The sequence below is a fragment of the Pelmatolapia mariae genome, linkage group LG16_19, assembly GCF_036321145.2.
Source record: "Pelmatolapia mariae isolate MD_Pm_ZW linkage group LG16_19, Pm_UMD_F_2, whole genome shotgun sequence".
Lineage (NCBI taxonomy): Eukaryota > Metazoa > Chordata > Actinopteri > Cichliformes > Cichlidae > Pelmatolapia > Pelmatolapia mariae.
In genome coordinates, this window is record NC_086241.1 from 20,286,983 (window position 1) to 20,299,635 (window position 12,653).

Genomic DNA, 12,653 nt, shown 5'->3' on the forward strand with positions numbered 1-12,653 from the left:
ATCCCATTCCAACACACATACTGAGACACATGACAACTGCGAAATCGATACCATTTAGATCGATTGGGAGAAAAAAATTAGAAGTAAAATGCCTTCATCTCCAACAATTGGTCCATTTTGTATCTCTGTTTTATAGCCCTTTCCTTTAAAACTCCACTCCAGCTCCACAGGGATGGAGCTCTATAAAGACTGGAACCAGATCAATGTGGAGCTATCAGTGCGCTCTCTTCTCTGTGAAGAGGCAGTGATAGTCTGTTATTATCGAAACCCAGATGGGCCACAGACATTAGGGTTAGTCACAGCGGGAGACGAGGATGAGGAGATGACAGTGAAAGGAAGTGCAAGCGGTGGATGAAGAAAAGAGAAACGATTGGAATTCAGAATATTGGGTACAGGAGGTGCCCTAGATTTAAATGAAGACACTGAAATGTGCAACTATCACAATAATAGCATACCTATGTTAATATTGTAGAGTTGCACAAGAAACAGTCATTCATTGTGTTTCTTTTTATATGCAGCTAAGATATTCTTAAACCGCTCAAGGAAGCAAACGCTAGCTTGACTGGCTTTAAACATAAAGTTTGCAACAAGACGTCGATGAGAAAAATAAGAGACGTTTTATTCCCGTTCATTATATTTCGTCCGTATGCACTAGATATTTTGTGCGAAGTAGTTTGAGTTTTTAGAAAGAAGGTGAAACCAGCCGAGATATGATGAAGGCAAGAACAAAGCCACCGAGGGCTCCATATGTGCCTAGCAGGGTGGTCAGAGACGGGGCTTTGATGAGTTGTCACTGCCTTCTGCCATTCCACTGCTAAACCCCCGATGAGAGTGGCAAGGAACTGAAGACATACAGAACAGAAGACTCTGATTATTGACAAGCATGTCATGAGATTAAACAACAGAGTTAGCTGGTAAAAAAAAAAAAAAAACTATAGAAAGTTTTAAACACTTAATGAAAAAAACACGTGAAGAACATATTGTAAATCTTGCTCTGTGTCTTCAAGAATTGGGAATGTGTTCAAGTCATTAAACTGAAACCACGGTCTTAGGTCAGAGCAGCATGTTACACAATGTTAGCCCGTACTCTATCAGGGAACAACAGAGTCTTAGCTTTCAAACAGCCTCCAGGACTCTTTGTCAGGAACAGAGGGTTAGCAGTTTAGTGGAAGGGGTCAGAAATTTGGAGCTGGTGTTTTTTTATCTAGATAGCTTCAGGGTTTGCCTGTGAGAGGACGGATTTGTTGTCTTTATTAGAGAAAGGTCATTACGGGGGTTATTGCTGGAGGTCCCTGCTTGACTTTTCTCTTCCACGACATTAACATTACCTTATAGCAATGGAAAATGCCCGCACAGTTAATGTAGCTGGTAAGGACAGAGTGGGACAGCACTTTTATTTCTAGGTCAGTGTTGGCTTTAGGCAGGTTGAGAGTAATTTTAAGCGGAGTCAGCCTATTTGTGTCAAAATGATCCATCAAAGATATATTTTATAACACTGAATGAACTTGTTGCTTTAGTGAAGATGACTTAGGTGTATTTTCTGCTCTTTTCTAGACTTACATTGGCCACATCCTTCTGCTGGTCAATCCAAACAAGGAGCTGCCCATCTATTCCACTTTGGTAAGAATGCATTTGAGTGACCTTACAGGTATGTGCACATATTTGGCCTCATGCTTGAAATTTATGGCTTTATATTTGACAAACTACATACTATGCTTATGGAAGTTTATGATAAACGGGGCATGTATGCGGTACAATAAGCAGGGAATAAGCAGATGAAATGGACCTTGTAGTTGATAAATAATGCAGTCTTCCTGTCAGAGTTACCCTGCGTAAGGCTGACTCTGCATCAGCCACGGAAGAGAGAAGCACTCAGACAGACACACACATACACGCTACCTCTCACCTTAAAAAAAGAGCATATTTACGATAAACCAGTAGAGAAGCCTGTCAGTAAAGGGTCTTTAGTTCTTTATTAACATGTGAGCCCAATCATAATAAAGAGGGTTTTGGTTTATTTTAAATAGCACATAGCTCATTTTGAAATAGCTGACTTTCTGCCAGGTAGAGGCTTGCCCATGTGGATCCCAGGAGGGGTTTCATGGATCTTCTGCTACCCTGACAGAATGAAGCAAAGCCCCTCTCTGGCTGTCCTGTTCCTGCCTCTGTCTGGATTCACTCCAGGCATCTATACCCAGCTGAGAGGATGTGAGGGGGCAGGGAGGAGCTAGTGTAAGAAGGACATATGTCACAACATGTGTGATCTGCTGGCCGTCTGTCACCTCCTCTGGTCTGGTGGTCCAAAAACCATCCCCCTTTGCCACAGCCACTAACACTGGCACAGGGCACACATTGTGACATTACAGTCGGCTCGCAGTTTAATAGGACAGATACTCTCAGAAACCTATAGTTACAGCTAGAAGCTTATTTATCCCTCTTGGATTTTTTTTCATATTTTGGTTTTGATAAATATTATTATTACTCTCTGATGTAGTGTAAAAATGCAGATTCTAATGACTTAAACAGGATGGTAAAAGACAGCTTCTTTGTGAAGTTGATACACAATTACAGTCACACACAGAAGGTGATACCCAGTATGGTTTCTCTGTTTTGGTGAAACTGAATCCTTATCTCTTAGCTAGGCCATGTTTGTGTCCGTTTTATGTAACATCTTCTCTTCCTCAGGTCAGTCAGTTGTACCTGAGCTCCACGGGTCGCCTTTGCTCTTCTCTGCCACCTCACATCTTCTCCTCAGCAGAGAGAGCTTATCATATGATGCAGCAGGAGAAACGCCCGCAGTGTTTCATCTTGAGGTACACCTGCTGCTCATTCATTTGTACAGTCACTGAATGGTCTGCTTCAGGATAATGTAACATAAAAAGTCCCTAAAGTTGAATGACTGCGGGAATAATAGTGAGTGAAAGTTAAGGCGGCCACCTGGTTGTATGCACCCCTCTGCCACGCACCTGTTTAGCACTCCCTGAGAGGTTAATAGCTCTCAGCCTGAGCTGAGCTGTAGGCTTGTTCAGTGTTCACACTACGATGTATGTTTACTGGGAGCAATGCGGCATCTTGTTCTTTGTCCTCGACTGGACTCGGGCAGCTCCCTGATTGCAATTAAATCTTGTTCTGACTCTCCAGTGGCATTCCCGCTGAGTTGTAACCAATCTGGCAGAGACTTAATGCACCCTCGCCATAGGCTATCCATCTCACTCACATGCACATGCACACACACACGGACCCGTGGTAACTTTGCACTGTTCACATGTACATGCATCCTTTGTCCCCTCAGTCTTTTTCTTTATCATTTCTCCTCTTGTTTTGCTTTTGTTCAAGCTTTCTGTTTCACTGTGGTTCTTCTCGCTTCTTGAAGTACACACATGCACGCGCGCGCTCCGAAGCACAGACACACTTATACACATTTATTGGCAATCAGTCTCCAAGATCCCCCGAGGCAAGTGTTCTAACAAAATGCCCTTGAAATCTAATAAAAACTGGTAAATGAAAAGACAAGCGAAAAGACCGTTGGACTTAACACTCAGCAGGGTTGTTAGTAGGAAATAAAGCGACACACGTACACATAGACAAACTGTAATACAGCACACTGCGGTCATTAGTACAAGCTTCTGACCTTCTCGAGCCATCTGCTTGGTGTTACTATGTGGGTCGCAACTCTCTGCATGTCGGAGAGTGTCAGTGCATGTACTGTAGAGGTACCTTATGTCAGACTTAATATCCACTCAACAGAAAATTAAAAACAGGACCTCACTGCCAGATAAGTTGTGGCCTTAGTGGTGCGAAAAGGGGCACTCAGTGGAGCAATGTTACTGAAAGAACAGATTATGAATTTAATGGGAGGGAGTCCCTAAAGGGATGACGTCAATAGGTAGAAATTTGATGACTAATAAGTCACACTTATTCTTCCAAGGCACATACACAGCAGTGTATCACAAAGTTTAAGTTGCTCCCATTACTCTTTCTGTTTTCATTTGTTGTAAAAAAAAAAAAAGAAAGAAAGAAAGAAAATCCCATTTAAATACATGAGATGGATAGATTGCTTGTCACTCGACCCTGATTACTGCCAGACCTTTTGAATCAAGAAATCACTTAAATAAATGATAAAGTGAAGAAGGCTAAAAGATCAAAAAATAACACATAATCACACAATCTAAAGAAACTCGAGGACAGATGAGAAGCAGTCATTGACATCTATCAGTCTGGAAAGAGTTGCAAAGCTATTTCTAAGGCTTTGGGACTCCAGTGAAACACGGTGAGAGCCATTATTTACAAATGGAGAGAAGCTGGAACAGCAGTGAACCTTCCCAGGAGTAGACGGCCTAACAAAATTATTCTAAGAGTGCATCAACAACTCATCCAGGAGGTCACAAAAGAACTCCGAACAACATCTAAAGAACTGCAGGCCTCACTTGTCTCAGTCAAGAGTTCATGAATGAACAATACGAAAGAGACTGGGCAAAAATGGCATCCATGGGAGAGTTCATGGGAGGCTCGTCTCACATATTTTCACATTTTTGGAAAATATTCTGTGGACGGAAGACATGAAAGTAGTAAAAATCAAACAGCATTTAATAAAAAGAACATCATCCAAACAGTCAAACATGGTGGTGGTAGTGTGATGATCTGGGGATGCTTTGCTGCTTCATGAACTGGATGACGTGCTGTAAATGATGGAACCCCAAAGTCTGCTCTCTGCTAGAAAGCCCTGAAGGAATACGTCCAGCCATCAGCTTGTCCCCTGAAAAACAGTAATAATATTAATCCACAGGGATGTCAAAGACTCATTTATAGTTATTACAGATGCTTGATTGCAGTTTTTTCTGCCAAGGGTGGTAAAACCAGTAATTATGTGTAGGGGATAATTGGATAACTTGTTTTCCCCTTAATAAATGAAATCAAAATTTAAAACCTGCATTTACTCAGATTATTATTTAAGTGCAACAAATGTGCAAAGAAATCAGGAAGGGGGAAAATTCTTTTTCACGGCTCTGTAGACTGATGGATAGATAGATTTGTAAGCACAGCAATGCATGTTCATTGTACTGAAGATTGAAGAGTTGAGGCTGAAGCAGTATAAAATGCTGCAGCATTAGAACTTGAAACAGTAAGGGCAAAGGCATGTGAAACAATTTAAGTACCACCAGAGATATAAATTACTTTAAATCTGCATCCTTTGTCTCTCCCTTTGTCTCCATAGTGGCGAGAGTGGCTCTGGAAAAACAGAGGCGTGCAAGCACATAGTGAGACACCTGACAGCCCGCTCCAGCGCCAAAGGCTTTATGCTGGAGCCCAGAATGAAACATGTAAGTTAGGACTTATCTGTCTACAAGCTTTTCTTTTATTTTACACTTCAGTCAGTCAGCGGGTTGGGTGTCCTGCAGCCTGTCATAACTAAGGACCATGTGCTGCATGTGTGACTAAGCAGTCATGTATCATTTGTTATTCGCAATGGCAAAATGCTGCAATACTAATCCACTGACAAACTTAATGTTTGTGCGTTTTCCTGATGCTTATGTCTCACTGTGCTTATTACTTCTTTTTCCTGCAGTCCCTGTGATTAAAAAAAACTCCTTCAAAATAACATAGCACACAGTGAAGCAGTGCTCATAACTGTGTGAATATATCCTACTGTTCCTCTGTCGCTGTGGCAGGGGAAATAATAAATGTATGGATTAGCATACCACAGTACTGTAGTCTTTTCTTCTCTGCTTGTTAGCTCTTCATTTGTCAGATAAACCATTTGCGCATTAATAAACTGTTTGATGGCATCATAAACACTTACAGCCTGAAGAGGGATTGTTAAAAAAGATGACTGTAGAGCACTAATGATCACATGCCCTTAATAGGATATGTTCTTGTGAATCTGGAGAGGCTACAGCTAAGAATGCCAAAGAAGAGATAAGACAGATAGACATAAAATATATCTGTACTGAAGTTTTTTTTTTTTTTTTACTGAAACATAAAAGCTTCTAAGCAAGTTCAGGAATTAAGTGTACTGAAAGGTGTAAGCCTTCACCCCGTGAAGGATTCAGATTCTTGTGCTTCGAGTTGCTGTGGTTCAGATTTGTTCAAGGCGTTTAAAACGTGAGGCACCTGCGCTGCACTCGCTCCGTCTTCCAGTTAGTTTGTCAGTCATGTAACTATGTGTAACAAAACAGCATGTAGCCTGGGAGTGCTGTGTTTGGATGAAGTCATCGTTATGCAGTTAATATCTGGGTCAGCTTGCCCTTATAATTCTGGTAGCATGCTGTTTTGAGTGCTCAAATAATGGATGTACACTGACATCTAGTGGTAGAAAGTGGAAGCAGGGCTCCATTTTTGCAAGGCATGTATGAGAGATGCTTTAAGTAAGTAATAGAAATATATAGATAATAAAGGAATTCTAAGAGACCATAATGTCATATGATTGATGGGAAATGCAGGTCAACTGTGTACTGGAAGCCTTTGGCCACGCTAAGACCCAGAGGAACAGCAACTCAAGCCGCTTTATCAAGCTGCTGACGATCCAATACTGTGATAAGAGGAGGACACCACTCAGAGGTAACCTGCATTTCACGCAACCATAGCGCTGGATGTGACTCTGTTGCACGTATCAAAACAAAAAACTTCAATCAGAATGTCTCTGTTCTGATTCGATTCACACAAAATAAAATATTTACCATTTTTGTTCCACACATTTATTCTTGAATATTAAAATTATTGTCAGAATAACAGAGTAAATTTCCATTGTTTTCACATTCTCAGCCACTGTATTTGTGATTTGTGATCTACTATTAAATCCACTTTCTTCAAGATCAGTTGCACACCAGCAGAGGGCAGCAAAATCCCATATGTCTGTTTCTTTTTATGTGAATCACCTTTTTTTCTTTTACTCCAGTTTATTTGATACCTGTCGACTGGTCTTTCAGTAGTGGCCACAGATTTACATTTTTCACAACTGCCATTGTTAAAACGTGATTTAGACTCCCCTGTTACTGAATTATGATCACATTTTAATGTTTAAGCCCATGTATACACCTATATGCTGGAGAAGTCCCGTCTAGTCCACCTGCCTGCTCAACAACACAGCTTCAAAATCTTCTATTTAATGGCTGAGGGCCTTTCAGCTGAGGAGAAGAGTGCACTTTACCTCAACAACGTCTTGGCTCATAGGTATGCGGTTGTCACGGGCTTTATATGTTCTATATTACTAAATGATTTAATAAGTTGTAAAAATGACTGTCGGTTATGTTGCTGCTAAAAGTTTAGATCTCACAAGCTACAGTTCACACAAGCCTTGATATAATACACGCATATATGGTGTCCTGTCCATAAAGATAATATGTGTCACTTATTAAAAAATAGCTTTATTTTATGAGTATCCTTCACTATAGGTTGTGTTTTTCCGTCCGTACTGCAGGTATATTAGCGGAAGACTTCCAGGGGAGAACCCTCCAGTAGCTACAGCCTCTACGCAGAGTAGAGAACATCTTGCAGCAGTCAAACAAGCCCTGCGAGCCCTCGGCTTCAACAAGCAGGTATTGATTTGCACAGCTGCACAGCACGGTGTTGAGCCAAAGGTTACTGACAGCAGGGAGAAATAAACGTTGTCGTGTCACAGGCCTTGAAGTCACAAGCCACACAGGTCACTGATGAGATATTACATCAGATTTTCTTTTTCTGAGATTGCAGCTGCCTGAAACCAGGCGATGGAACTCCAAGGGCTTTAGGCGGACCTAAAACTGTAGGCTGAACCTTCCGGTTTATCATACTTTGAGAGTAGAATTAACCATCTGGCTTTGGTTCATCTGTAAGGTGAAATATTTCAAACAGATATCCTGTTATTCCTGTTAAATAATGACAAAGATACAGGTAGCTTCTCTTGATTGCATGAAATAATGAATTGAGGGATAAAGAGGGCCACCAAGCACCAAGAATTTGTGTATTTGCAGTTAAATTTCTTGAAAAATTTCATGAAGCATCTGTCTATAGAAAGCATGAAATGTATGTGACCAAACATACCCCATTCTGTCATAGCAGATGGCTGCCCCTCCCTGAGCCTGTATCTGACGGAGGTTTCTTCTTATAAAATCAAGTTTTTCCTTTCCACCTTTGCAAACTGCCTGTTAATAGAGGGTCATTGGGGTTTTCTATTGTGGGGTCTTTGCCTCTCAGTATCAAACACCTTGAGATGACTGTTGTTGTGTTTTCGCGCTATATAAATAAACCTGGATTGAATAGAATTGAATAGTCGAGGAGACATTGATTTATGCTTACAGAGTGCGTGCAGTGTTCACTGGTACAGTCCGTCCTGTCCACCACCAGCTGTGCTCCCAGCCCATTATCAGGTTCTATACTTAGATTCCAGTCAGCATCTATCAGCACTGAGTGACCATCATCTCACCTTTTAATCCAGTAGCAGTCAGTATACACAGACAAGGCATAAGGGACAGAGGGATAGAGCAATAGATAGTGGTATTATCAGAGGGCATTATTATCCTCTGGATAAGCGAAGGACCAAGGGACAGAAGAAGGGGTGGGGTAGTAGGAGGGAAGTGATAGACCCCCCATTGGTCTCTGTCTAAGCTCTCATCAGGGGATGGCTCCCAGTCCAGAACCAAAGGTCAACTGTCATTAATGCTCCCCGCAGCGCCTTTTCTCTCCCCTGCTCTCTTTCTTCTGCTCTCTAAGCGGATGGGTCTCTCCATGTATAGAGTGTCAGACAGAGACTAATGCTTGTTTATCTCAGAGATATCAGCTCCAATATCCTGCCTGGAAAGAGTACACTCGCAGACATATTCGCATGTACACAAGCACACATCCTCAAACTCAGACATCCCCCTCTCAGAGATTCAGTGCATTGTTTAATGGGGTATTCCATTAAGCGTCCTCTACTCAAGGGCACAGAGGAAGAGAGGGTGAGAAGAGAAGCGGGTGAATCGAGTTAGGAGGACCTGTGAATCATAACTGTTGAATTTCCTGATATTCGTGCTGTTTATTTGCATTTTGCATTTTGCTTGTTAGCAAAAAAGAGACAAAGATAATGAAAACAGCGTATAGGCCAGTCTTTTTATATCTCCCAAATATTACCCATACTCTCAGCTCTATCATTGCTGCTAAAAGAAAATAAACTTTAAAAAAGCAAAATTATTTCAAAACTCCAGGATTCCATTCCAAACCACAACCACACATGTTCTAGTATGTTTAAATTAAATTAAAATAAAAACATTTTAAAATGAAAGTGGTTTCCATTAAGGCAAGTGCTTCAGGAACAACCTCACTGTGTACTAACATGCCTGTAAACACATATATATACATGACTATACATGCACACTCAGTATCTGTTGGCATAAACAGGAATCACACGTTGCTTGCTTATATAAGACTCTAAAGAAGAAGAACAGAAAGTAAAACCAGATATTTCTTTGCTTGGAGGACCATCGTGTGAACACATGAGTAGTAGCTGTGCAGTGGTAAAGGAGCGCTCATGCGAGACAGACAGAATTAAAGTGCTTCTTGGCTTAAGTTTTGTGACGTGATTCAATACCGTGTTCTGTCACATCAACATACATTGTCATATCGGCATACGTGTAGCACAAAGTGAGCGATATTTGTTAGACAACCATATGCTGTGAGACCAGCAGTAACCCTAACCCTAACCATAAGCATACATCAGTAAAATAAACATCTTTTACTTACCATTTATCATCTCTACGCTGAACTGACAGCTCATGGTGGAATTATTGTACAATGTGCATGTGAATTAACGCAATGTATTCTACTTTGATTTGCATGCTGAAATGACTGAACACTGGAAGTGAATGTAGGTGTCTGCATCATTTCCAAAATCTCCATGCTGCTCCAGTCAGTCCAGACAATCAGCAGCATTTTTCAAAGTCAGAGAGTGATTTAGGACTCCTTATCAGTGTAGATTCATCTCATAATTGTAGCAAGAGGTCGATGCTTTAAATCTAAAATACGTTGGTATTGCCCTCAGGCTGGACAGGTAGACGTTGAAACTTTTGGAAACAATCGTGCATTGACAGTTTGTGTTGTTCGCTCATTTGTCACACAGACGTCAACCTTGATTACAAATGCTTAGTTCAGGGAAAATGGCAGACATTGCTAACCTTCTTTTTTATGTTGCCAGATCGCTATCCAGTCAAATTCTATATTTGATCATACTACAACTGCCTACATGTATAAATGGTCATGTGATACACATTTTCAGGCGCTTCGTTAAGGATAGAGATTACTTTTTAACTGGTGATGATATACTGATCTGAAAAGAGATTGTTTGTGTTTTAAAATGAGTGTGGTGTGCAGCATGAAACTGTTTGAAGTGGGGCTGAAGCTAGAGGATACACAGCACAGACATAACAGGATGTGTGCTTAATTTAAGGGCAGTGTTTTGAAGCTGTTGATTTTTGCATACATTAAAAAAAAAAACTAGCACGTTTATTCCACACTATCTTCATCGCCAGGGATCAAGGTAATGAGCGAACCTGGCCAATGAATTATAGAAGTGAGATTAATTGGAGGTCTGGGGCAAAGAGGACTGAACTTAATAAGGCTTTGGCTCCATGGGCTTGTTAAAAGGATCACTAGGATCATGAAGTTGACATCAAGATAAATATCGAATAAAGACTCATGTCCCTCTGAAAAAGGTTGGATTTGATAACCGTTTCATACAGTTCCATTTTTAATTAGTAGTTCAAAATTATAGTTAATATCATATTCTCTCAACTTTCTCCTCTCTCTCTGTCTCTGCTAGGAGGTTGACTCAGTATTTACGCTGCTCTCTGCTGTGCTCCATATCGGGGACCTGCGTTTCACAGCACTGACAGATGCTGACACAGCCTTCCCTTCTGACCTGCAGCTGCTGGAGAGAGGTCAGTGCTTATGCCACCACCAGGGCCACATTTCCACCCTTAGAGGAGGTGGAACTAGGCAATGGAGGAGGGGTGGATCTCACTAACTCATTCTATTTACCTTGCTGTCAAAGCGCCTCCCTCATCCTCCCTTAGAGTAGTCTTCTTGGCAGCTTGCCAGCAATAGCTGAAGGCCAGGCAGTTTCCTGTTTGGTATCCACACTGAAAACAAAATGTACATGTACAGATTTCTCCGTCATCAGGGACAGCTTTTTTTCCCTGTCTCTCAGTCTAATTCGCTCATTATGCAGCTAGCACATGTTTGATGTAAACAAATCACATCAGCACCTGATCGGGAAGGAGACATTGTTACCTTGGAGATGTATTGTTACGGCTAGTGATGTCAGCGAAGGGTTGCTGTCACCTGTTTTTGCTGCTTGTTGATGGGTTCTGCTCAGAAATCCAATGATGACTAATTGCTGCCAGCTTCATCGATCAGTTAAACGGGAATGAGCTTTAGCAGAGTTCAGGCTGTTATGCTGTCAGCGTGATATCATCATCAGAGCAGTGGGCTCTGGGATGTTATCATCCCTGTCTTTCTGATGCTCGGTTAACGTTTAATGGCGTTATTTTGATGCTTTTTTAACCTGTCACTGTGTCACTGTCATTTACTCTGCCTCTTCCTTGCTCCCTCTCTCTTTTTCTTCCTTGCAACAGTTGCTGGATTATTGCAGGTATCCTCCAGTGACTTAAGCACCGCCCTCACCTCTGATGTTCAGTATTTCAAAGGTATTGCTTTATCAGCCTTTTCTTGTTCATGATTCGCATTATTTTCATCCAACCTTTCAGTGAGCCGTGGTACCATATGGATAAGGGGCATTGTCATCCTTGAAGAGACCACATTCATCAGGATGGAAATGCTTCAGCGCACAATCAAATAATCACCCAGAATAACTTTACTATGGCTTTACAATGGTCCTTCCCCCAAAGGGATAAATGGACCCAGACCATGCTTGGGAAATACCCCTTACAGAATATCCCTTATGTAGGCGTCAAATTTGAAGGGTTTTCTGTTAATATTTCAAAAATCTGTATATCTCTTCTATCCTGGGACTGTCTTTGGAGCCCTCAAGAGAGAGGACATAGAGAGATAGGTAGTATTTAGTGGTGCAACGGATCAAAACTCTCACGGTTCGGATCCGATCACGGTTTTCCTCAAGGCGCCTCAAGGCGCTTTATATTGTAAGGTAGACCCTACAATAATACATACCGCTCATTATATCGCACTCTGCTGTGATATAATGAGCAGTCACGGTCACGTAGCTTTCCGTTGCCCTGGAGGTCCACCTATTTGTAGTAGTTAGGGCAACAGAAGATGCCTGGGACAGTTCAGCCATAACTCAAATCTTTTCCTGCTCATACATGCTTGGAACGATCTTGCCACTAAAGTGGACGCGCAACGGGATATCATAGCGTGGCTCAAGCACGTTCATCATAGTTTAAACCCCTTGTTTTGCACAACGGAATACGGCCTTCCGTCTGCAGCTAAACACCCCAATAGCTTTTGTAATAGCTTTAGCCCGGTCGGATTGGGCAGCAAAGGGCTGCTTAAATACCGCAAACTCCTCTGCTCCTCCACTTGGACCGCTAGCGCTGGCCATAACTATCGCTTGACAGACCCACCACGCCACCATACACATACTTTTTTTTCTTCTTTTTCGAATCTTCGGATCACATGCGTGCCGAACCGTGGAGTGGGATCGGTTCGGATTACGAATCAACCGT

The 12,653-nt window shown here is 41.7% G+C and overlaps 1 protein-coding gene across 6 annotated transcripts in view; it reads left to right on the forward strand.

Annotated features, from left to right (window-relative positions):
• The window catches only part of myo16 (myosin XVI), a 107,631-nt gene that overhangs the window by 51,587 nt on the left and 43,391 nt on the right, over positions 1-12,653 (forward strand). For all 6 annotated transcript variants that reach the window (XR_010096508.1, XR_010096509.1, XM_063498035.1 and 3 more), the window contains exons 12-19: positions 1,555-1,620; positions 2,686-2,813; positions 5,216-5,321; positions 6,441-6,558; positions 7,023-7,170; positions 7,418-7,535; positions 10,772-10,889; positions 11,586-11,657. Coding sequence is in view for 4 of the 6 variants with exons in the window: in XM_063498035.1 (XP_063354105.1) it covers positions 1,555-1,620; positions 2,686-2,813; positions 5,216-5,321; positions 6,441-6,558; positions 7,023-7,170; positions 7,418-7,535; positions 10,772-10,889; positions 11,586-11,657 (874 nt within the window). In the remaining 2 variants the exon portion in view is untranslated. The remainder of the gene's footprint in view (positions 1-1,554; positions 1,621-2,685; positions 2,814-5,215; positions 5,322-6,440; positions 6,559-7,022; positions 7,171-7,417; positions 7,536-10,771; positions 10,890-11,585; positions 11,658-12,653) is intronic.